General features: G+C 33.4%; 1 protein-coding gene across 2 annotated transcripts in view; it reads left to right on the top strand.

The window, feature by feature from the left end:
- LOC143225600 (uncharacterized) overlaps window positions 1-27,678 on the top strand; it is a 57,939-nt gene that overhangs the window by 13,904 nt on the left and 16,357 nt on the right. For both annotated transcript variants that reach the window (XM_076455332.1, XM_076455342.1), the window contains 4 exons: window positions 2,135-2,180; window positions 8,354-8,413; window positions 13,558-13,634; window positions 14,894-15,076. In XM_076455332.1, coding sequence (XP_076311447.1) covers window positions 2,135-2,180; window positions 8,354-8,413; window positions 13,558-13,634; window positions 14,894-15,076 — 366 coding nt within the window. The remainder of the gene's footprint in view (window positions 1-2,134; window positions 2,181-8,353; window positions 8,414-13,557; window positions 13,635-14,893; window positions 15,077-27,678) is intronic.

The raw sequence follows: 27,678 nt of genomic DNA, 5'->3' as shown, positions 1-27,678 counted from the left end.
CAAGCAGCTACTGGTCAAATGTACAAGAACACTGTACCACCACTTGGGAAGCAGATCTACATTCTATGCTAAAGATATATCATGCTCTTATTCAGTTGAAACTTGACTATGAATTACTGGTGTATGGCTCTGCCAGACCCTTGGCCTTAATGATGCTGGACCCCAATCATCATCAAGGACTTTGGCTCTGCACTAGGGCTTTCTGCACTTCCCCTGTTCAGAGCTTGTACATAGTCTTGTGAACCTTCTTTGCACCTCTGCCATTTGCAGCTGTATTTACTATATGTTTCTAAACTTCATTCCTTACCAAAGCATCCCACCTGGGGTTGTTTTCCTTGCTCAGTGGGCCATACCTTTTTAAAACAGATGGTTTTCCATTGCTCCTTTTGGCCTTCGTATCCAGGTGCAGTTGGATGAATTGGGTCTGTCCTTGGATAACATTGCTGTATCCACTAGTCAGCCCATCCCACCATGGCTTATTACAGTCTCCAAATGTGGCTTTTCTTTAAGTTGTCTGAGAAAAGCAGATACTCCTAATTGGAAATACCATCTTTTATTTGCTGAACATCTTTCCATTCCTATTTATATGGATGATTCAAAATCAGGTGACTGTGTGGGCTCTGCCATGGTTTGTTGCAGTTTGGTGGTTGCATGCAGAATCCCCTCTACAGCTTCTGTGTTCACTGCTGAACTGTATGCCATTTCTCTTGCCCTGGTTCACATAGATGCTAAGCAGTACTCAACCTGCATTATTTATACTGATTCAGTTCTCTACTTGCCCTGGAATCGCTTCATGTTAGTTCACACCCTGTTCTTGCTGATATTTAAAACCAACTGGCCCATTTCTCTTTAACATCTACTTCTATCCCAGTTTTTCTGGATACCTGGCCATGTTGGTATTCACTGGAACAAGCTCACTGACACTGCAGCTAAATTTATCTGCTCTGGCACTATCACCACTGTGCCTATTCCATACATGGACTATGGTCCTGTATTCAAGGCTCAGCTTTGTGCCAGCTGGCAGTAGACTTGGAGTGAGCAACGCGAAAACAAGCTTTTCCAAATAAAACCCTCTATTGGACTTTGGTCATCTTGCTATCGTGAGGATCAGAAAGAGGAAGTTGTTTTAACTAGACTATGCATTGGACACAGTTTTTTAACTCATTGTTTTCTTTTATCTGGAACTGATGCATCAGTGTGTAGTTTGTGTAACACTCTGATTACTATAAGCCACTTTTTACTTTCTTGCCATCATTACGACTCATCGACAGCCCCATTTTAAACATGTTCTGTCCTAAAGTTTGTCCATAACGTTAGAGAGTGTTATTAGTGATGGTGACATTGTCCACCTTGGTAAAGTTTTTAGTTTTTAAAGGCCATTAATCTTTTTAATTTATACATTAGACCTTTTTTATTGTGATTCCCTTTTAAGAATGAAAGTCCATATTGTTCGATTTGAACTTAGAAAATGATCATAACATTAAATAACTCAACCAGGACTGGAACGGCCAACTTCAGGTGACTAACACTACGATTTGAATTACCCATTAGTCATCCTGGCATGTTATTATTAAAATTTTGCTACACGTCTTTTACACCTTTTATTACTTTATTTTTCGAAAATGGCCATAACGTCAAATAGCTTGGAACCAAGACTGGAAAGTCCAACTTCAGGTGACTGATGGTGATTTTTGTATTTACCTGTTAGTCTTCCTGGTAGGTTATGATAATTACAATTATGCTACAGAAAGTTATTTACAACTTGTATTACTGTAGTTTTTCTCTTAACATTGTAAACTAGATGTAACCATTGGTTTTATGCAATTTATGTTTTGTTTTACCTTAATTTCCTTTTCATGAATTTTTATTAAATTTACTTTTACCTTTTTTTACAAGATGTTTGACACAGATAGCTTAGCTCCTTTGTGCCATAAAACATTAAATCAACCAACCAATGAAAATTCAGATCAATTGTTCATGTATTTAAAAGTTTACTGCTTCATTTTAAGTGAGATTTACACAGTTGCACTTTTATAACTTCATTTAAATTTTCTTAGTTCGTAAATGTTTCTGTAATAAGAATAAAATTTTGGAACATAAAATAATTTACACTTTTGTTTTTTTTTCACTTCAGGATGTATCAGAAATGCAAAGAATCATCCCTCTATTGGAGTTACTATGTAAGTAAACTGTCAAACTATTGGGTAAAAAACTGTAATTGTATAGGTCATACATGTTAATCCTAAGGATTGTGAAATAATACAAATTACCAATACATAAATATTTTATTGGCTAACCTTAAAATATCTTGTAATTAACCAAGGTTGTTTTAATTAAAATTTATTTTCCCATCACAACTTAGAACTGAGTCATGAAATACAGTAAGTAGTTAGTTAATAATGATCAAAAACATTTCTGTAGACAATGTTATGTTTTATTTAACCAAAAATTTGAATGTTTAATGTGTACTCTATTTGAACAAAAGGGCATGTTTTAGGTGTTGAAAATGACGCTTCAAAAATAAAGTACATTATGTTTGAGTTTGAAAGAACATCATTAATATATTAGGTAAAAAACTGTCATAAACTGGTAATGCTGTTTATTACTTAGCAATCAGAACATATTTTTCTTGATGTTAAATTTTTTCTCTCATTTCTTTTTTTTATCTTTTGAGATGGTAATTTTGTTCTAAAAGTAAGCTCTGTTTTAGTCATACATAAGTATCTTATAAAACTAGAAAAAGGAGAACTGTTCTAAGAGCATTTCATAGAATGTCTCTGTTTTTGTTTCATTTTCTGTGTACAAACTTTTAGCTCCTAACTTCATTATCTCTTGATCAGTTTAAAATCTAATTGATTTTTGACTTGAGTAGTCATACCCTTTCAATTTGTGTACTTAACCATGCTCAAGTTCTCGTAGGTTAATTTATTCTAATCTTCCCTCAAAGAATTTCAGTTTGAGGAAAAACTGGTAAAGATGCTGATGACTAAAAATGAATTGAGTATAGAAAATTATAAATTACAATTCAATACATTACTTTCTTTCACATAAACAGCTGTTCTTGTTCAGTGTTGCATGTTATATGAAAACATTTTTTGATGCATGATGCAAGCCTTTCATATCCCCTCAATCAGAATTGACTTATTTTGATGTATGTCTCATGCAAATAATCACGTAGCAACTCCTCCATTAATCTATCTAAGGTGGTAGAGGACCTCCTCACTTGACAGACTTGTTTCACATCATTCACCATGGTTTTACTTCCATCTTTTTGTTCCCCAAAATACTGGAGGCCTGTCATTGATTTATTCTGCCTCAGTCACTTTTTTTCACCATGGAATTCCTCCTCACTCTTCAGTAGGCATTTTCTCTGGGTCAATGGATGACCAAGATGAACATCCTCAATTCGTATCTCAGTATTCCCATCTTGGAATGATCTCATCCTTATTTTTGGTTCATCCATTGAGGGATAGTTTACCAATTTCTTACCCTACCCTTTATACTAACATTGGCTCCTTATGTTTTCTGTTTGGGTAGTATGAGCCTTTGCTTTGCATCTTTATGCTCTGTGGCTGAAATTCCATTTTCTCATGGATAACTAGCTACTTTTGGTCCATCTCATACAGTAGTCAACCAGTTGTACTTGTTAGCTTCTTCTTGAAACTGCTCATATAGACTGTTTGATCAGATTAGAGAAATCCATTCTTTATCCTTCTCAATATTTTATTCATGTGGGTGTCTTTCTCAACACTCATTTCAGTCTGATCTAACCTTTTCCTCCCTCAGATTCCATTCTATGCAATTTGCCATACTGTTTGCTCTTTCACTTTCTGCACATGAGGTTCTGTCAAGGTAACCAAGAGTCTGTCCTTATTTTATTATTTGATTTCTTGTCTTTCTCAAACTTTTATTTCTATGCCTGCTCAATTCACATTTTCCCTCCCAATTACAGCTTTTCAGTCATCTTCTTCCCAATGTCAAGGTTTTCACTCATCTCATTGTTAACAACCTTTTCAGGTTGTTCCCTGTGCAGGTTTTCTTTTCTCTGGTAGCTCTTTTCACTTGAACTGTGGATGATCAAGGTCAATATTTTCAATATACTTTTTACATATTCCGATTCCCCATTTCCCTTTGAAAATGCTCTTTTACATCTTCAGTTGAGTCATGGTGGCATTCACCTGCTATATTCATATATTAAGGTTGAGGTTTTATTATCACTTGGACAATTGGGCTTTCCTTTTAGGAGGACTATTTCTCTCAATGTACTTTCTTCTGCAGGAGACAACTGCTCAGGTGTGGTGGCAAATCAAACATTCCAAGTCTTTTTTGTTGTTGTTTTGTACTCGCAAATCAAAAACTCACAAAACCATATACTGCTGCATACCATATATTCCCGACATCAGCAGAAAAATAACCAACATTTGGCAAAAACTAGTAACATAATATGACATTCCAGTTAATACCAAATTTATTCAAAAACCATGCACAAAACTAATGTCTATGCTATGTAAAAACTACACTGACAAACACTACACCAACATTATTTATAAAATACAATGTGATAACTGCCACAATTTCTATATTGGAGAAACAAGTAGAAAAATGGAAACCAGATTCAAAGAACATAAAAAGTCACCTTCACACTTTTTCGAACACTGCAATACTAAATAAAGAAACAAACATAAACAAACACAAAATTAAAGAAGCCTTACTTATACAACAACTTAAACCCAAAATAAATCAATATAAAGGAACGCCTTTATACCTATATTAATATAATAATAAATAATATAAAATTATATATTCAAACATGTAAGCATGCCCTCTACATTCCTACACTCAGTTACACAACCCCCTTTAAACATGTGGTCAGCTACTGGTCAGTTACCTCTTTCCTTCTTTGTGAACCTGACGATGACTGAAGAAGGTCGAAACATTGTTTGCTCCTCTATGTAAAAACATTTTCTCAACCCAAACGAGTGGAATATCTTGCTTCCAAGATTTTCACTCCACATTTATTCCCTGTGTGCAAGCTTCTTTCACTTTTGGAGACTTTAACTGTTCTGAGGATACTCACTGTGTTATTGGCACAGTTGATGTAGGAAGGCTCTTATATGAAGTCAACCGACTGATATTGTAATGCTCAATGGAGGAAAGGCATGTCTGTACACCTTAAAGGAATGAGTGGTTCTTCTAGAGCTCGCAGATCTGAAGTGCATTCATTCTACAACAATATACTTGAACTTCTCACTATTTGATGATTAAGTTTCCATTTCTTCCCCCTTCTTACAAATTGGTAAGCCATGATCCACTCCATCAATTCCACAGTCATTTCGTATAGCAATCATAAGGAAGATAATCTGTTTAAGAACTTTTCTTTAACACATTAGACCTGCTATTTTAGACTGATTCCCATTTAGTTGTCTTATAGCCTATTGTGCCAAGGGTTTTGAATCTGGGGATGTATAATTTCTCTTGGTTAGTCTGGATCCAACTTACAGAATGATTGCTTCATCCTTAAGATTTTCATTAGGTTTGATCCCAGTTGGACATATTGATGCATTTTTCATTTTTCTTAGCATCAAACCTAAACTCTTCTCGTCTAGTCCCTGTTTTATCATGTTTTGGCTCCAGCAGTCAGTTCTTTCAGCCAGGACTAGTCTAATCTTTTTCTGCATACCAGTCTTCTCTTTCTTTCTTTTCTTCTGTCCTCACCTTAACATACATAGCTTCTGTATTTGATTTCAGCTGTTTGGTATAAGGCACCTTTTCAGGTTCCTGTCATTTGTTTCTGCTTCTTGGATAAGTCTGCCAACTCCTCTGGCTGAGGGATTATTCCTTGATTATTGATGCTTGCAGGCATTTTCACATTTCATTGCATCAGATTCATCACCTGTCTTACCTTCTATCTTAGAGGATCCCACCAAATGATTGGTGTTACCTTGAAGGTTGTGCTTATTTCCCAATATCTGCATCTGGCCAGGAGTAGTGGAAGGCACTCATCCTATCTGCCCTGGCATTGCCAGTGCCCACTGTTGAGATGGAATCCTTCAAAAAAATATTAGTTATCTTTGACATTAATACTACTCAATAGCCTGATTCAGACTGTACTGGACTATCATGTAAAAAGTCAGTACCATGGAAGTGACTGTCCATGTCTTTGGGTTGGACTTGCTGGTTTTTTAAAAATATGGTTTTTAAATTACCCATTGAACTGCTTTCAGTAACAGGTAATTAATAGGGATCCAGGCACTATCCTAGTTCTCGCCCAACATGGATCTCCTTTGTTCTTCAAATGGAGAATATAAGACCATTGCTACATACCAGTTTCTAGCTGCTTGTATTCTGGATCTTAGAAAGGTCTTCACTGATTATTTGCAGCACAATACAGTGGCAACTATGGTGATGTTGGTACTTTCTGTATAGTGTGGGTCACCCCTCAAACATCTAGTATGCCTTCCTCCTTTACCAAAATGGGTTCTCATCCTGTCTCTGTCTGTCTAGAAGAGTAAAAGTAATATGCCTGTTTGCTCACTGACCAATTATCCCTGCAACACTTGGAGATCATTTGACTTTTCTTTAGTTTCTTTCCATTAGACTAGGAAGTACTTAAGTAGTTAAATGCTAATGGTAAGGCTAATTAGTTTATTCATACTGAATATATTTATTGTAAAATTTAATATATTTAAAAAGATGTTTTGTTTCTGTCTTTTTTATACTTTCATATTTATTTCTAGTCTGTCTGTTCTCCGATACCTGTTTTTGTTTTATTAAGTAAAGAATCTGTCTTGTTAATTACACTAATTGAAAAAAAAGAATCAGAATAGTATAGATAAATAATGTGCCATAATGATGCTGTACTTTGTTTCCTTATATTTATTTTAACTTAAGCAGAATTATCATGATTTTTTTCAACATCAAACCTATTTGTAAGTAAAATTTTAATCATTTTTAATATACTGATATATCATAACTGTTTTTTTGTTTCCTTTTATGTTGTGTGTGTATTTTTTTTTTTCTCACATTCACTTAATACATTTTCTTACCCTGTATACAACATGCTGGAATGTGGAATACTTTAAGTATGTGAAACTTTTCACTAGTCACTTTTGTGTTATTAGACTAAGAAGTACTAAAGTAGTTAAATGCTAATGATAAGGCTAATTGGTTTAATTATAAGACTGTTCCATGTTTTTAGACGAACATTTTAAACTAATACAGAATTCACTGAATAACAGCACTAATCACTTAACAATGTCAGTGATTAATATTTCTGGATAGTCTTTACTTTTTGTACTGTAAATAAATGTTCCTGTAAAATCTTTTTATGAGAACTTCATTACAACATGTGGGAAAAAAAAAAAAGGAATTGTTTAGTTGTATCCAGACCTCTCAATTCTTGTCTGTCACAAGAATATTCTGGCTCACTGTATGGATATTACTGTTTCAACTTGGTAGTATTTATTATCATAAATGTTTTTGTTGTTGTTAAAAAACTGTGCACACTATATTGCTAAAAATATTGAAAAATATGTCTTGAGAAAAACATGAAAGAGCTTTTTCAATTAGGATGGGAACCATCTTTGGGGACAGTGAGTTACTATCCTGCTACACATACCACCAGAAGCAGTCAACCATTGGTACACCTGATGTAATATAATCATTAATAAATATCCTGTACAAAGAAGCTCAAAATGTTGTCCAATGATCATGTCCAAAACATGTATTTGTCTTCTAAGCTTACGTGAATTAAAGTTTGATCTGATTCTCCATTGTACATCCACAATATTTTAGGTCAAGTGGTAGTAAATTAACCCACTGGTACATCATCCAGTGAACTTTATCAAATTCATTCCTAGTGTTATTTTGAGGATAACAGAATAATAATAATAGATGTTAACCTTTGTAAATACTTTACAGTAGAGCACCAGGAGGTTCATATGCAAGTTTGGTTGGGGAAGGCCTGCAGCTACACAAACACACATAGAGGATGTATTTTACTGATGCTCTTGTAATATGATGTCAAGTGTACACTAGATACATCTTGTACTTTTTGTATGGTAACCACCACATATTGAAATCACCACATTTATGCATACAGTGAGTATGTTGTGTTCAGAATACTTATTAAATCCTAAATATTTTATGTATTGCAGATTTTATTAAATACATTTTTGTTTTGGAATGTGAAAAGCTATTTTCAGAGCCTCTATAGAATAATTAAGTGTTGGACCTTTACACTAAAATAATATTTCTGTATACTGTTGGTTTTTATTATAAAACCTTATGCCCAAGTTAAAATTTTAATAAGACTATTTAGTAGTTAATAGAAATTTCCTTTTTCCTTACGTAGACATTCGTCTTCATTCAAGCACCAGAACATGGCATGTTTTAGAAGTGAAGAATATGGAAAGTAAGAAGTCTTTTGTTGAAGTTAACAGCTAAGTATATTAGTGTATAATTCGACTGTATCAAGCCTCCAGTTATTAATTTTATCATATTCCAAACACTTTGATTTTTGCACAAGGATATAGACGTCATAAAATTGTCACATTTCAATGTTGTAGGTACAGAAAACGGCAAAATCTAAAGTCAGCAGTAGCATCATTTTTAGGCATTTATCTTTTACAAGTAATATGAAGTAATATATAAAACTTTGCTCTAAAAAGTATTGTGAGCTTTTTTGATTCTATCTATTATATGATACTTGTCTATTATCATAAGCTTCCTTGATTCTGTGTAATATATGATACCTGTCTATTATCATGAGCTTCCTTGAGTCTGTCTATTGTACGACACCTGTCTGCTGCCATGAGCTTCCTTGATTATTAAAACCTATTTTAATTAATCATTTTTTGTATGATGTATTCAAATTAAAAATAGCCTCCTTGTACATGTATAGTGTTTTAAACAGTTTTTTGACATTTTTCATTGTGGTGAATTTTTTCTGTTTGGTGATTATAAAATTGAGCATTTCAATGCTATATAAACATAATAATAGTGTCATGATTTATGTAACAATTACTGTTAGACTATCAGTGATTCACTTATTACAGAGATTAGGATTGTAGTATAATTACAGGTGAAATATTTGAACCTCATAAAGAAGAAAAAGCTTATTTTACTTAAACCTTATAAGAATGTAGACTACTGTTAAAAAAACAACCACCCACTAATGGTGCTATTTTAACGTACTATTTTGCAATTACAATAAAATTATCTATTTTTTTCATACATTTTATCACATTTAGGGGTTTTGAGAGATTATGCAAATAATATTTTGCATGAAACTTTGTAGAATGGATGGCAACTACTTGTTGTGGAGACAAAAATGTGGAGGATGACGTGTCGAAAGTCTTCTGCCTTTTGTCTTCTGAAGTTGTCCATTCTACAAAGTGTCATCATGAATACCCTCACTAAACAATCTATCAAACAATAATATTTTGCAGTTTTCAAATAAAGAAAACTATTTTTTCATCATAACATAAAATCATTTTATAATTGAAGCAGTCAACATTTTGGCTCCATACATTCATAAATAAATATTTAGTAAAAAAAAATACTAATTTAAATATCTTTGTGTAGTGTGTATAAAATACTTGCAGTGTTTACTAAAAACTTGCCAAATTTTATGGAAATACATTAAATACATATACCTTCATGGATTCTTGGTGGTTATGAGGCTACATTTAAATATGTGAGCTTGTTTGAAAAAGGTTAAAGATGGTTCACAGAACATGAAAGTATATATCTTGGGAATATTGAAGAAGAGCATTTGGATAGGAGAATGGTTTTTCTTGAAGAATATAAATATTGTATACTTTCAAAATTTACTCAAATAAATAATTCAACCATGTAGATTTATCCTTGAAATTCTGAAAATCTTTCATTATTTAGTTTGAGCTCATGCCATCAACAAAACCTATGATTAAAAACTGCCAAACTTCTTTACACAACAGTCGTATTTTGCTCAGGATTAGTTACCTTCAGAATCTCCAAAATTGAATTTGTCTGTTGCAGTGCTAGCCCTTATTCCAAGATGCTTCTGTTGGTTTCATTTATTTTTCTGTCAAGTATTTTCAACATTGAACTTACATCAATTAAACCTCAGAGTACTCGAAATTTTATTTTTCTACCTTTCTGTGATGTTGGAGTTGGATATTTTTTAAAACTATCTGCATATTCATGCAGTTGAAAAGCCCCATCTGCTGTTTCTTCTCAAATGTTTGACCCTCAGTTTAGTTATGGGAGGGGTCTTTAATGTTAGTTTTTACTTTGATATATTGTTAGTTTTTGCTTTTACTCTGTTTTTATATTTGTAGTTTAATTTCTTTCCTGTTCAGAGAAAGCTTGCCTGGAATAGTTAATTAGTTTTAGCTTCTGGTCCATTTACCTTTGGCCATCATTCTCTTTCAGTCCTTTATCCTGTTTTTTTTTTTTAATACTCATTTCATCTACTCATACTTTTATCATGGACTAACAATGTAACCAGGGTGGGTCTTCATGACATGCTAATTGTTCTGTTCTGGATTAATCCTCCATCTGGACTTCTGGCAGTAATCATTTTTGTTTTGTTTTTTTTCCCATAAAGACCATTTTCTTCATATTCCTTGGGTTCATCAAATTTTTTACTTTGATTTTATGTTCATTATTCAACTTTTGACTTTTTCAATTTCTATTCAGTTTTGGATCTGGCAGTTTTGAACTTTTTCTACAGCAAAAACAATATTATATTGTACATATATTTCCTCAGGATCTTTACACTTTTGTTTTTTATGCCTCAAACAACAGAAATTTCAAGACTTCAATCTTTCCCCACTTATTTGTTATCTAGTAATTCTTTCTTTCTTAGTGGACTCTATGAAGATCTTATATATAAAATAATTATTTTATCAAGGTTTTTGGTTGATGAATGGGGATTTCATAAATTCTTATTTACATACTTTAATTCATCCATCTCCATTTTACACATGGTGGTGGAGTAATTTGGCATTTTATGGCCCTCCTATTTTGGTCTTGCTCCAGCACTCGTATCTTCAGTTGTTTAACACTGAATTGGTCTTCCAGTTAGCTTCTTCTTCATACTTGTGCATACTGGATATCTTTGTCATTTGAGATTTTGTGTTAATATCTTTTTAGGAACTGTGCACTTATTTCATTTAGCTTTAATACCAAGAGTTTTGGATGGATGTACATCTACATCTGTCAAAATATCCTCTGATTTGTGAATGATTGCTTCAATTTACAAGACAATTCCCTTGGGTTGTGCTTTTTTTTTTACCATCAGTGTAATCTCACCCATTCACAAAATCTGCCCTTGGGCCTAATATCCTTTGGAATTTCTCTTGCTATTCATGATTACCTTCAAGTGTGGCATTCTTGGGTTTCCCATTGTAATTGTTTTCCTCCATCTCTTTCAGATCTGGATTTTTTTCATTGATATCTTTCTCCATATTTATGATAATGTGTTGGATGACTGTTATCTTTAGGATCTCCTAGTTTTTTTCAAATATCCTGTTCTTACAGTGATTTGGGCAATTTCACATAAATGTCAAGTTCATACTTTTGTTACACAACTACTATATTAATTACTTGGACACTTTGACTGTGGTAACAAGTATCACTAACCTGGGTTGGTGTCAGTCTCGCAAACTTTGTTTACTGCAGTTTTTTTATTTATTTGGCTAAATTCATGTCATTATCTGAACTTTTTATTTCTTTGATTAAAACAATGGTTCATTTTTTATTTTTAAGTGATTCATGATGGTGCTTTACTGGTTTGCAGTTCTGGATCCAGCTTCTTTGATCTCTCCAGAGAGATGATCACACAACAGAAAACTTAGTGTAGACATCAAACCAAAAGGTAGTGTGTGTGTGTAACTAAAAACACTTTCAACCCCTGTGCATGAATTGAAGTTAATATCTGGATGCAGGAGAGCTAAGGATAGGAAGGTAAACATCTGATATATCAACCTTGTTTATCCAAAGACCTGGAGAGAACTGTCAATGGAAGGTTAAGAAAATTCCATGGTGAGCTGAAAGATGATGATGAGGATGGAGAGATCTTCCTCCTAAGTGTGATCAATTCCATCCAGGAAAGAGTAGGATGGTGGTGATCTGTTGGTGTAGATGATGAGTACTGTACTTCTTACATGGACCAAAAGAACAATTACTGATGCAATCTAATTTTGAACTGGCCAAATCCATCACATGCAGCTAAACCCTCTGGTTGGTTTTTATCTATCTTACTGCTGCCTGTATGTCTGTTCTTAGGAGATCTGGTGTTAGCTTTGAGCAGGACTAGCCAATATAAGTCCTCACACATGTGGTTGGCATAGATCCTCTTCCTATCACAGACAATGTAGCAAATTCCTAACACTGCCTGGTTTTGGACTGGAGTTGACCAACCATGTATGAGTACTCCCTTCCTACCGGTTCTGGGAGGCTGGTGTTTGTTGTGGCCTGGGTTGTCAGAACAGAAGTTGATTTCTTTTTTTTTTTTTATTAGTATTGAGGTAAAGATGGTTGAGATTGCCTTCCTGTCATGGACCAGAAGACAAGAACTTGATGTTGCTTAGTTTTGGATGGGAGCTGAGCTACCAAATACTTGACTTATCCTAGCTGCTCTACACCATCTGGTTTCTCCAATAACAGATTTGGTTGTACATTTCTTCTGTTCATTTTATTGACATATATATTGCAATGGGTTAAGAGTACAGGTACAGATATGGTGCAGTCTCCCATGAGCATGACCCTATAGGTTAGGGTTTCACACTCATTTGGGCATCTTCCAAAGAGTAATCTTCTTGGTAATTTTTGGACCTGTCTGTACACTGTTTCAGTGTGAGGTTTTGGATATTCTATCAGAAGTTAATATCTTCCTACACTGAAAATGTATTTCTGATAGATGCTTACCTCCTTTCACACTTGAGAAGCATCATCCCTACTTCCAGTACTACTACTGTGGTTGGTATTGAAGTCATGATAGTGTTAGCAGCTTTGTCACGCTCCTGTTGGTGGAAGATTGTTTCATACTATGGTGCAGCTATACCATGAAAAGTTACAAGAGGGTAGGTGGGAACATCAAGGCTAGTACAAACTGTGCGTATAGAGGGCAGCACAAGTAAAGAAAAGCTATTGTATGAAAAGAGGTATATATTTAAAATATATTTTCAGCATGGGAAAATGTTAATATATTTTCATACGTAAGACTATGAAACCACAGTATGAAAGCAATGTTATAAAACATGAATTAAGACACAATCTTTAATAATTTAGAATCTGACATTGCAGCAGCCCATGCTGAGGGCTGCCAAAATGTCAGATTTTTCCATTAAAAACTTAATAGACTTAATTTTTCTTTGCATTGTTGTTTTTTTTTAATTATCCCATAGTTTAATAAAATTTAGATGTTAGAAGAAATGTTTTGCCACCTGAAAAGGCCAATTCATCTACCATGGTTTCTAAGAGAATATTACAGTGGTGATTCAACTACCATGTAATCCTCCCTAAGCACTTACTGTTTTAATCTAGTTTCTGTTTATTTCATTTCATTAGAACAGCAAGAAAATGTTACTCCAGAGTATTTTCAGAAGTTGCTAGATGATTACTTGAACAGAAATAAATATGAAGTTGTAAGTTATAATCATTTATCTGATAATGTGTTTATATTTAATCTTAAAATCAGGCTGTGGTTATATAGTATTGTACTTTTAATATACATTTTTAAGACTTCAGTTTAATTTTGGTACTATCAGTGTCAATGATAAAAAAATTAACAACTGTGTTGAAAGATACTGGTTTGTGTCATGTAGATCATTACTTGGAGTTTTTCAAAATCCTGTTACTGTTTTTCAAGCACTGAATCATCTGCTTGATGTGTGTTTACTTATGCTGTTTAATACTGAGAATCTCTATCAACTCTCAGATGTTGATAATTTCTAATAAGCTGAAATTGTTTTCATTAGTAACTGTTTCTGAAGAATGGAAACCTTCAATAAAACTATGGGTATATGTTTTAAATATTATTTAAGAAATTCAAAATATACTTGTATAATTTCTATACTTAGAATAGTGCGTTTGTACAGGCATACAATGTGCTTTCTACCCTTTTATTTTAATGTAGAATTTTTTTTCTTTTACTCTTAAGTATGTCAGTTTTCCCTTAATATGTCCAGAAAATACTGTTGACTTCAATGTAATAGTATTTTTTTCTTTTGTTGTATGTAGAGTTGATATTTGTTACACTTTCAGAGGGTATTGCTGTAACACTGCATATTGTGCAAGAATGTAGATGAATGGTAGGATATGTGACATCACAAGTCTTTGGCCTTACCTGTGCCAAATTAAAATGACTAGTCATGTTGGTAGAACTAGTCACTGTGAGTAAATCAAACATTTCTCACTAAGTAAGGAACATTAGGTTTGATTGGTATGGGATCATGAATGATTTGCTTAACAGAAAGAGGTTTGAGGGGGGGGGTATCAATTTGTGAGTTTTGTAGTAAGTAACCACCCAGTTTTCAAACAAATATGCCTAGTATTTTGTATTTTCAAATAAATGAAGATTGTTTCTAATAATAAATTTGTGTACATAAATTTCTAATTTATCCTGCCAATCATCCTCTTTTAAAGTGGACCTATCTAGCATTCTTTCAGAAAATTAGCTTAACTTGAATATACCATGTGTAAAGGAGTTTTCCACTGAATAATATATTGAATGTTATTTTTAAAATGGTTAATTTATTTCATAATTTTTGTATGCATAAGTGTGTGACACTATACAGTGATTTATTTTTCAAACTTCCAGATGAATGCATACTGACAATAATCTTGTTAATATACATCATAATCATCTTAAAACAGGATTTTTCATGTTTTCCTTTTTCTATAGAAAGTTGTTTGTCAACTGTATGAAGAAGGATTGTGGACCCGAATGTCTTTCACAGAATCTGTTCAGAAAAGATCTGAGATGATGGTGTACAAAGAAAGCACTTCTTTTCTTCTCTACTACCCATGGACACCTTATGTTTTGTATTGTGATCTTAAAGTTGCCCATGAAGAACTGGTACACAGAGTGAGTGATATTTGTTTTTAGGTGCACTTAAAATGCTTTTATAGGTTGGTCAGGGGTTGTTTCTCGCTTGTTTACATACACTGTGTGAGGTTGAAATGTATGTATAGAAAATTTACAGACAAGACCAGCTTCCTTTAAATGCTAAGGTGAGAGTGTTTTTGGTTTGATAATCAAAACTGACCCTTTACTTCTTGTGTCGTTAAATATTATAATTCATTCCACTTTGCAGAGTATTAGGCTAATACTTAGTCTAGTAATATACACTTTTTCATTTAAATTGTAAACATAAACTAGTTGTGTCACTAACTGCATCTAATAGTTACTAAAAGATAAAAGCTAAGGCACAATACTCCTCTATAATGTCAAACCAATTTACTACTGACAGAAAATGATAAAAATGTAGAATTACTGTAACTGTTTTTCTCAAGTAAATAACTACCTTGTGAAAAAATATTGTCATAATAGCAAAGGTTCAGAAATAATTTTTGAACTTGTATGTTATCATTATTAAACATAAACTGTGTCTTGACCAGTGTGTGTGTTTTTGGTGACAAGTGCACACTTGCAAAGCAAAATTCAAAATTTATGTAAAGGTAACAATGAAAACAAATCAAACATATTTTAGAATTGAAGTTTTGTTACATTGTGAAAATTATTGAGTGTTACAAAGAAAAATGAAAAATAAAAACTAAAACTTCCATTTCTCCACAGTTCTGAAGCCTTGCCTGTAAACAAAGTACTTATAGAGTTATTTAGAATTTTTTCTAATTGTGGAAAAGTATAGGGTTATATATATATATATATTAAGAAACTGTCATCTCTTGAGAATATTCTTGTCCTGTTTCTCTTGTGATTTTATTTCTCTGTTTGGGTTGGAACTGATCAGTAAGTTGACTCTGCTGACAGGTTTAGAAAAATTACATTTGTCTAATTGGCCATATTTGCATCACGCTAGTCTTTGAGTTTTAAGTTGGTTTTTCTTTAAGTAATTTTCAAACTGCAATTTATTTAATTTAACAGAAATTTTGTGGTGTTCAAAATTTGTGTATTTGATGAAAAAACATAATTTTGGTGAAACACTTTTAGTTGAATTTTTCTTAAGATAATTTGTGCATTTCCTCTTTCATACATTTAGAAGAAAGGCTTAATGAGTTTGCAAGGAGAAAAAACAGTTAATAATAGGAAACATTGTTTGAGAAACAATAAAAGAGATATTAACCAGAGATGAAGAGAAAACCCACTTGTAGTGAAAAATATATACGTAAACATGGCTGTCTTGGGTTGAGAAAAGTTTACGTAGAGGAGCGACCAACATTTTGACCTTCTTCGGTCATCATCAGGTTCACAAAGAAAGAAAGAGGTAACTGACCGATAGTTGACCACATGTTAACCCAAACCAGCTGTTTTTACACATGTAAAGGAGATTGAACATGGGAAAGTCTAGATGGAAGCACAAGAACCAATTTGACTTCATACTGGTGAACAAAAAAGAAATTGTGGATAATTGTGAAGTCATAACAAAGGCAGAAATAGAAAATGATCAAAGAATGGTGAGAAAAAAGAATTAAGATAAATAAAAAATTGGTGATGCTTAAAACTTGATGACAGAATAAAGATCTTGATCAATATTAATCATCTGAGTGAAACTAAAGAGACTTTGAATTAAATCCAGGAAACATGTTGGAAGAAGACCAGCATCTGGACAATTTTTGAGATTTTATTTGAAAAAACAGAAAATTCAACAGGTTTTCAAAACAAACTTTAAATAAAGATGAGAAGTATGAGCTTTTACAAAGAAAATGGATGACAGGAGAAAGGAATTAAGATGAGGGAGACCATGCAAAGAAAGTTAAATATACTGGGATAACAAAGATAGCAAAAAAAGAGAAAAGAAGAAACGGAGCAAGAAAAAGAAAGAAAAGGTCTTAAAAGCTGGTAGACGGCCTAAGAGTATCAACAGAGGGATTGTAAACAAGAAAACATGCTCAATAAAAAAATACAGGAATCACCATAAATGATAGAACAGAAATAGTTGAGATATGTGCAAATTTCTATAGATATTTATATACATCAGCTATCAAAGATGAAACATGAAGAAAAATGAGTTTTGAAAACAATAAAGCAGATAAAACAGAAATGCCTAAACTTTTTTAGTCTTGTAAGTAGAAAATACATTAACTATGATAAAAAAATAGGAAAGTTCCAGGAAACACCTGCCAGTGTGGATTCCTGTACATAGTGATGGGATCTCCCAGTTCTGTTCTTTCAGTTTACCTCCTCTGGGATCAAAACATCCACTCCCATGTTTGCTGTGTGTGGCAACCCATGAAGGGGAGGAGAGGATCTGGGTAGTTGAGGGGTCCACTTTGGTCTTGAATTCCTGTAAATTGGCAGCCTTGGGCTGGTGGCCCCCCTTGGGTCAATCACCTGGTCCACTCGGGCTAGGGTCAACCAAGTACCAGTGTTGGATGTTCTCAACAGGTGTTGTGAACATTATATATGATGCTGGTATTTGGGTATAGTGCTCACAAAACCCTGACGTTGCTGCAGTGTCCTTGTTTGGCATTGTAGTGCATCCCCTTGTAGGGCTGTATGGTGGGTGGGGTCAGTGAGCACCAAAATATTCTTTTTTATTATGGATCCCCCAAATAACAACTTAAGTAAAATAGTGAAAAATCAGTCCATAGGCAAATGACCATGTCCTTGAAGATTCTAAGCTGCAATCTTCAACATCTGTAGCATCTCATTTTCTCATACTGTATTCTTTTTCAGGCAGATGTCTCCCGTTTTCATTTAGAAGGAACTATAAGGATTTGCTGGCTTTCCAAAGTCACTAAAGAAGCTCTGCTCTGGAGACATACTGGTGTAAACATTCACATCTCAACACAGTGAACTCCTCTTGCATTCAAAGGCTATTGGGGATATACCTATTGAGGTTATGCCTCATACTACTTTGAATTCATTACGAGGAATTATTGTTGAGAGGTATTTAAAGAACATCCCTGAGTTGGAGATTTTTGCTGGTTTCTCCATCCAAGGAGTTTTTTGCAGTGAGGCGTATCTCCACTTGCAAAGATAGAATTCTGATGCCAACCAATGTCCTCATTCTGTCATGTACATCACTGCATCCACCTGCCACCATCAAGACAGGTTATCTTAATTGCAGGGTACTGCAATACATTCCAAACCCTCTCAGATATTTCCAGTGTCAGTGGTTTAGTCACTCAAAGACATCATGTCGTGGTTCCTTGATGTGTGCTCATTGCAGTGGTAAGGTAAAATAGACCCTCATTACATCAACTGCAATAGCTCTCACCCGTCCTAGTTTTGTTCTTGCCCTAAATGGTCAGAAGAAAAAGAGGTGCAGAATTTAAAACAATTCAAAACATTACTTACCCTGAGGCTCAAACGTTGCTGTTCACTACTTCATCTCAGACATATATTGCTGCACTTCTTCCACTACTACAGTGGAAGTGTAAACAGATCTTTCTGTGCCTCCAAAAGAATTATTCTCAAACCAAATGAAAAATTGTTTGACCTCCAGGGATAAAACATCCATCTCTGTCCCTAACATACATTTCAGCAAACCCCAAGATCCACTTTTATGGTTCCGGGTACAGGCATTTCCTGGGCTACCTTTTTTTTCTCACACTCCAAGATGCAAAATGATTGTTCATTCACATCCTCAGTCACTGAAATCATCTTTCAACAACAAAGACTTGCCTAATCTATTCTGGGCAGGATCCATGGAGGTCGACAGACCTTCCTCGAATAAAGACAAAGAAAAGAGGCACGGTTGTAAACAGAAGGGTTCTCCATCCAATTGGCCTACACATAAATAAAAATGGCCACCTTGATACAATGGAACTGTCGAGGTTTATGTTCTAATCTGTCTGACATCAAAGCACTGATTGCTTCCTACCATCCTGTATGTCTTTGCTTACAGGAAGCATTTCTTAAACCTGCTGATACAGTCACCTTTTGGAGGGGTGGTACTGTTGGTTGATCAGCATGTGCCCACCCTTTCTTTGCCTCTCGACACACCCTTGGAGGCTGTAGCCATCTGTGTTTCCATGGGTTGTACCATCACTGTTTATTCTTTCTACCTGTCACCTAGAGATATCTATAACCAATCAGACCTTGATGCTCTCATTGAACAGTTGCTGTCTCCCACTTTAATCCTGTGAAGCTTTAATGGACATCACTTTCTTAGGGGAAGTGCTGATATTGATAGGAGGGGTTGCTCTGTAGAGCGTATGCTCTCTGATCACAACCTTTCTCTTTTCAGTAGTGGTTCTTATACTTATTTTCATGCACCTAGTCAGTCCTTTACTGCTATTAATCTCCGTTTGCTCCCCTTCACTATTCTCCTACTTTTTATGGAGGGCTGACAATAATCCACAAGGCAGTGATCATTCTCCTGTAATTTTGAGAGAGACTGGCTGTGGTCGATGCCACCCAACTCGGGTGCCCCAGTGGAAGCTGGATCAAGCAAACTGGGCCTCTTTCACTGCTCTTGCAGAACTTGATCCTGCCATTGTCTGTAAGCCTTCAGTAGATGACTGTGTTATATGGGCAGCTGATCAATATATTCTTAAAACCCCAACACATTTTCCACAATATCCTTCTCCGTGGTGGAATCCTGTCTACCACATGGCACGGAAGGCTCAAAAAGGGGCCTGGGATACTTTTTGTAGGTATACCACACTCTCACATTGCATTGCCAGTACTCTATGTGAAAGCTTTTTGCCAGGTATCTTGCACTTCTGCTTCTTCCTCCACTTTCTTAGTGATCACCTCTTTCCTTTCAAACTGATTGTCTCTATGACTGTAATCATCCCTTTACACTGGTAGAACTCAAACTGGTCCTTCATTAGTTTTGCACAGATAGCCTAGTTGCTTTGCATCATAAAACACCTAACTGAACCAACCAATCCAGGAAACGATATAATCACTAGTGAAAGCAGGTGAAACTGAAACATTAAGGCAGATAACTATATTGGAGTCGAAAAAGATACCAAACTCATCCATTTTTTTATAAAAAGTGAGATGAGAAGAATTATTTTTCACCACCCTGTTATTTCAATTATATAAGCTATTCACAAGTGCACTACTAAAAAGATTGAAAATAATTTTGGACAAACATCAACCAAGAGAGCAAGCAGACTTTAGGAAAAAATATTCTCAACAACACATCATTTATTTGTAACTAACAAAATAATAGAAAAATCAAATGAATGCAACTTACCCTTATGTGTGGGATTTGTAGATTATGTAAAAGGTGTTGACTCTGTAAACCACAACATAATTTTAAATGCTTTTACTACAATAGATATAAATCTAATTTACATGAAATTTTAAAAGAGATATACACATAAGTAGCAGCAAAAATACATCTTGATAAAGAGGCATAATCAATGATAAAGATAGAGAGAAGGGTGAGACAGGATGATTCAATATCTCTGAAACTGTTTATATTCTTTGTAAGAAATATTCGGACAAACTGAGGTGGAAAAAGATGGCATAAAAATAGAAGATGAAACACTAACAGATCTATGGTTTGTAGATGATGTATCTCTCTTTACAAATTCAATAAAGAAAGATGGAAGTTCTATTAACCTTTTTGCAATGAGCTCAGTATAATATATACTAGTTTGTCTGCACATTTGCCTACATTAAGGATTTGCACTATAAGTTTTGATACAACATGTGTATCTTTGCAAAATTTGGTAAACTTTTAGTAATGATTATAAGTATTTTGTATACAAAAAATCAGATTTTTTATGAAATATTTATGAATTTTTTTTCTTCCAAAATAATGTTTCATTTCTGGTGTGAATGTGAAGCAATTTCATTTTATGAATAAGGAAACTATTCTTTGCCCAAAAGATTTCAAATATTATTTTCCTAATTTCTAAAACCTTCTAAATGCATTTCAAACATTTGTTTTCAGTAAGACTTTTTATATATTATGTTTATTTTCTGTACTCTAACTTTGTGGGGTCTGTCACTTAATCAACCTCATAACTATCTTAAGAAAAATTAAGGAATAAATATAAATCGTGCTTTTCTCATGCTAGAATGACTACATATTATAACAGTAAAATACAAGTGTTTAGTCTAAGTAGGTTAATTTTCATAATGCTATATATGGATATATATATTTATTATTTTTTATTATTCTGACCTTGCAGTCATGCCTGCCTAGCATTATATAACTTGTATTGATGTGAGGCACGTGCACTCAGGACACGCATCCAGTAATATTAAACTAATCTTTTGTCTCTCCTGTCTTAGCTGTGTTTTAGTGAACTAGTATTTTGTATTATAGTCACATTTCAATTATTATACATTATATATATGTATATAGATTATTACTATTCAGAAATAAATTATTAAACTTACTTTTCTTAAAATATTAGAACAATAAATCAAGAAGTAAAGTAAGCAATTATCTCTTCTTGCTGTGACCTTGATACTCTATTGTTGTTGGACATAGGCTGCTAAGCCTTTTAAAATTTCGTATGTGAATGATATCGGAGTTTTTTTTAGGTTTTATATATGCAATTGAATAACAAAAAAATCATTATAACTAACTACACTGATACTGTAGAATTTCGTTATAATTTATTAAGCTTATTAATTGAGATTTATTTATATTTTAAAAAGTATGAAACTTCAAGCAGACTAAAGACACAACCTACTTCCTTAAAAACTTGGATTGAAAGAACACTAGCTTTTTCAAAGATTAAAATATCTAAGAAAACCACTCTGGGTGCATTTTAAGCTGTTGATTGGTTATTCACATGTTATATACTGTAGTAAGTGTATGTGAGGGACTGTTTCAAAAAATGGAAAAAGTTGAATAGGCTCACTGTGTTTGCATAAGCCATATCTCAACAAAATAAAAAGATACAAGGTTCTTATTTTGTATTCTAGCTTATCAATATTGGTTATTTGAGTTCTTAGTTTGTATAAAATTATGGACTTAGTATTTTAACACTACAAACATCTCATTTTAACATACCACATGACTCCCAAAATCTGTATTTAAGTGTGCTACTTTAATATTTACTTTTAAATTAAGAAATTAACTGATATATAATATTAATGTTTGAATTATAATCTACAATTTGATTCTAGACTTTTGACGTAAGATCATAAAATAGTAGTTCAATAAAATTTTAAATGCAACTCAACAAACACAATAACATGGCCTTTGAATCCTGATGCCTTACGAAAGGATTAAAAAGTTTGAATGCCAGTAGTAAGAAAGTATGGTTAAAATACATAAACATACATGAACAACTATCATGATATAGATACCATACAAACTGAGATGACGAAACAGAAAGCATCAGAGTACCAATATTTAAGACAAATACTCAATATGGAAAACACAACAAGAAAATAAATTACGGTGTGAATAAAAGCAACATGGTGATGTTTCAGAATGTATAAAGAAATTTTAAATCAGAAATCTAAAGGCTCAAGTTATCCCCCTTACTTTGAAGAAAATGATCATGAATCAGTGTGTGATAACAACCTTAACATATGATGGCCAAACATAAAAGAAAAAGATATAAACCACACAAAGAGCTATGGAAAATAAAACACTTCATATAACACTACAAGACAGAATAAGAAAAATGACAAATATAACAGATGTAGCTATTTTGATAATAGATTGACATTAAGAACACTGGAATGGCAACAATGGATAGGGAAAAGATCAAAGTGAAGGAAAAGAGAGGATGGAAGAATGATCTAATGGTAGACATGGTATTCTAAGAATAGAAAATACCAGATTGGTCTGACAGAGGGCAACATTTAACAAGGGGTGGTTGCAGCTTTTCATTGCAGGAACAAAAAAAGTCAAGAGATGTCTGATTAACCATGACATGAAAGAGTGAAATAAGAACCACTTTACACTTTGGGTAATTCTTTTTTTCACTTGTTATGCAGAACATTTTCTACCTTTATACATTTTTCCTGTAGTTATTAGCCATTTGTGGACTGGACATAATGCCCAAATGCATGAAGAATGTATTGATGTATATACTGGACATTTAGTGTTTAGTTCACTGGAACATTATGTACTATCCTTACATTATGAGTAAACACAGAAGTGCTAAACCACTTCTGCATCTGAGGTATTCTATGTTCCCACATCAATATTAAACACTCTAGGAAACTATGTCTGTCCTATGGACTGAAGAACTAGACATGCAATGTTGTTTGAAAATGCTAGTTCAAGAAACCAAAAATGTTTTACTTTTGAGGACTTATATGTAACTTATGTTTCACAAAGATAACAGAACATTCAAGAACACTTACATGGTAAGAGGTGGTGAGCATAATTTTCTGAGAGAATGTGAATGAGAAGGTTAATTTTCCAAATAAAAAGCACATTTGAGAACTTAGTTTTGCAGGCTGTCAAACATGTATGTGTCAAGCAGTGATAAATGAAGGTGTGTATTGCTGTGCGTAGTTTCCTGTTTTTTATTGCTTATCTTTCAGAAAGTGTTAACTTACCTAACAGAAAATAAAAGGGAGAAGTACATCCTTAAACTGTGTGCATATGACCTGGTGCTGGTTTAAATAACAGATATAATTGGGTTGATCAAATTTCTTTCTGATAGTTTTGTAACCTCCAGCAAAATATATGATAATAACTGATAAGAGTTTGAGTTGTCAGATTCTGAAGCTTGTAGTTTAATGAACTATAATATATTTTGCATACTTGTTATATCCACTTGAAATCTGTCAGGTTTTACCATTTTTGGGAAACACTGTGAAACCACAATGAGATAACTGTAAAGCTGCTAGTTACAAAACACTTTCATAACCAATATATATTTATGTAAAGGTGGAGCTTACGCTGCTGGTAAGCTTGCAGTAACATATTTGTTTTTTAAGAGGAAGTTATATACCAGCTCTATACACAAGTTGCTCTCCTCATGCCATGTCACACATGCTTATTGTGTACTGCAGGTGAGAGCTTGGTCGTCTGCCTTTGTTCATAGCAATCATTCATTTACTTATCTTGTTTGTTTACAGTTGAATCACAGCCTGAAAGCTAAATGAAAACATTTTAAAATTTAACTAGTGATTTACTCACTCCTTGTCATGGAGTAGCCTATATGATCAGTTAAGTCTAATTGATAATTAGTATATAATAATTAACTAATTGTAATCAGACTTCAGTTAACTGCTAATAATGATAAGGATTGAGATCTAATTGCCACAACCATATTGCAAGAGTACTTCTCTTTCACATTTGACCATATAACTTGCTAACACATTTATAAGCCAACTTTAACTATCAATCCACTGCATCTGTTAACACATTTATCAACAAACATTAATTATCAGTCTACTATACTTGCTAACACACTTCTCAGCCAACTTATAATTATCGATTTATTGTACTTGTGAATGTATTCATCAGCTAATTTTAACTATCCATCAACTGTATACCAGGTAACTAAAAATACTGATAAATCACTACTTAGTACCTTACAAATGTGTAAGGGTTTTAGGCTTTGGGAACAAAAAACATGATTTGCACTGGATTAGAGCACATTGTGTAATAATTGGTGTTTTCTGGTAGCAGCATTGTTGGAAGTTTTTGAGATTAGTATCAATTAATATAGACCAGCACATTGGTTGGCTACTGCTGCTTACTTGTTAATGTATTGTTAAAAATGTAGAGGTAAATATGTTGCAGTGCAAAATCACTGTGGACTAAAGATGTAAAGAAAATTACAAAATTGATACTAGTGTATAATGTTTACACTTTCGGTACTGGAATAATATGAATTTTTAGCAAATACTCTATATTATTTAGCATGTCCTTTAAATGAAATTATAAACTAAAAATAAAACAATTAACATTGACTGTATATTAAAGCTTTGCAGTTGGCAATCTAACTAGAACCTGTGTATTCTACATAGAACTTTCAGTTATGTCAGTGTTAAGAAATTTAAGATAAAGGAATTATGAAATGGAAATTAGCATGTGACTAACAGAAAAACATTGGTATTGAAAGCTTTGGAAGTCTTAGATGTCCTGTATAATGTAGCCCCATACTTGTCTAAAAGTTGCGTATGCCCATGGTTAGAAACTGGTGTCATTTCATTTTCATCAAAATGTTTACATTTTCTTTGTGTTTGTTTATTTTTTTTATAAATATTCAACATCTGCACAAGAATAAACTCAACATTTTGATGTGGATCAGAAGAAAAAAAAGTCATTTCAGAAAGGTTTTGGCTAGATAAAAAGATGGCACTTGGCACAAATTTGAAGTTCAGGTTGGCATCAGAGTTAGTCACAAAATAGAAACATTTTAACTACACTATTGTATTCAGTGCCTAAAATTAGAAATCCTGATCCACTTATGAAGAGGATGAGATTAATAAATAATATACGTCATTAGAAGATATAGAATAATAATGGTAAAAAAAAGCTGACACTTCAGTAACATCTGAAAAACACATTCTACTAACAATTAACAAAACAAAAAACAGGTCTGAACTGTACTGTTCACATCCAATAAAATCTGACCACAATCAGATTTCTCTGTGTTGAGTTCTAAATATCATCCCAGTGCAATAAAATAAGAACCAAAATGATCAACTTGTTACATTAAAATAATCATGTCTGTGAACAACTTCTGATAAACTTCAAGATCTTTATCAACTTAAAATGGTCACAAATCACTGGGATAGACCTTCTAGCAAAGATGAAAATAGGTTGTTGGGTTCAAAATAAATGATAAAAAAAAGATTTCACTTGAGAAAATGAAATGAGATGAAGTAAAAATTATATTTACTCTTTAAAGGTGAAAAACAGGAAGGCAAAAGTTTTCCAAACATAAAGAGGTCAAATTCTCCAGTATGCAAATATGTGAAAGTATCAATACCGATTTTCACGTGATCAGAACATTCACACAAATAGCTGGAACATGTGCAAGGTATGGAACATTCTCAAAATATTTTTTTCATGCAACAAATTCCACAAAAAAAACTTTAGTACAGTATTTTCTGGATTATCTTATAAAGAATATTTAGGTAATGTGTTCAAAATCTTATCAAAGAATCTAAAATGTTAAAATGCCATTTCAAAATCAAAGAAAATGGCAGAAGTTCCCAGAAGATCCAGTACTTTCAGTAACATTTGTTTCTAACCTTATTATCGTGTCTGCTTTGTGTCAGTATTATACATCTGAATATTTGCAACACATCCACAACTCTATAATTTTCCTATACTGAACTTCCATTTCTGTTAGGTACTTACCTTCTGTAACAGGGATTTCCCATAGGCAGCATGATTTTGTGTGGCCCACGAAGGTCTATTGAAAAATAACCTACTTTTATAATATTTTTTGTAGTGAAGAAATGAAAAATTCTGACTTGCATGGTAAAAATGCATGAAAGCTTCAACTGACATTCACTAATGAAATTTTAAAATTTATTTTGTCTGCACCTATATGTTTATTAATTATGCCTCTATAATTTTACAGTAACAACCTGATAGTAATAGCTTTTAAATTATATCACATACACTTTAGCATAGTATACCATCATTTCCCCCTGCTAGGCAAAGTGGATTCACTGAGCTGTATACTCCCTCCATTCTGCTAGACAAAGTGAACTCGCGCGGCTGGTGGCTGTTGCCAGTTTGCTGTTCTGGAGGTTGACGTGTTGTAAATTATCGCTGTTCAGTTCCATGGTAAATATAAAAATGAGCAAAGTTTTTAAGAAATGTAAGATTGATAGTGAAAATAGAGTATACCAGGAACATTGGGATCTTGATTATTCAATTACAAACAATAACGTTAAGTTGCAGTGTTTGGTTTGTATGCAAATTATATCAGTGCCCAAAGAATTTAATGTGAAAAGGCATTATTAAACAATGCAGGAAGAAAAGTATAAAAAATATGAAGGAGAAACTCAAAGTTCAGATTGTGGATTTCAGCAAGAAATTAAAACAACAAATGAATATGTTTAGCAAGTTGTCAGAAAACCAGACATCTACTTCATATGCTTCATACATCATTTCTCTTGACCTTGCAAGGGCAAAGAAACCTTTTATTGATAGCAGTTTAATAAAGAAATGTGCTGTTGAAATGGCAAAGGTGTTTGGGGATGCTAAAACTTCTGAGAAATTTGAATCAGAGCTGCTTTTCAGCCAAAGCATACAAAGAAGGATAACTGATATGGGAGAACAATTAGAAAACCCGCTTGTTGAACTAGTAGAAAAAAAACAAACTTATTTCTTGCTTTATTGTAACAAAAGTACTGATCAAGCAGATGCAAGTCAGCTGTTAATATTTGTATGTGTTATTCATGAAGTTTTTCAATGAAAAAGGAATTATTGAATGTATGTGCTCTTCGTGGGACCACAAAAGAAAAGATCTTCAAGACAGTGAAAAATTCAATTGATAAAATTGGAGGTTTTAATAAGTATTCAGCAATAGTGACAGATGATGCACCTGTGATGATTGGAAAGAAATTAGGCTTTGTTGGTTTTCTTAAGGAAAATTAAGTAACTTGCCCAACATTTCATTGTGTAATTCATCAAGGAGCTTTGTGGTGGA

This window comes from Tachypleus tridentatus, chromosome 1 (assembly GCF_004210375.1).
Source record: "Tachypleus tridentatus isolate NWPU-2018 chromosome 1, ASM421037v1, whole genome shotgun sequence".
NCBI classification, from domain to species: Eukaryota; Metazoa; Arthropoda; class Merostomata; order Xiphosura; family Limulidae; genus Tachypleus; species Tachypleus tridentatus.
Note: the sequence above shows the minus strand (reverse complement) of the source record. Positions and strands in the feature narration are given on the sequence as shown.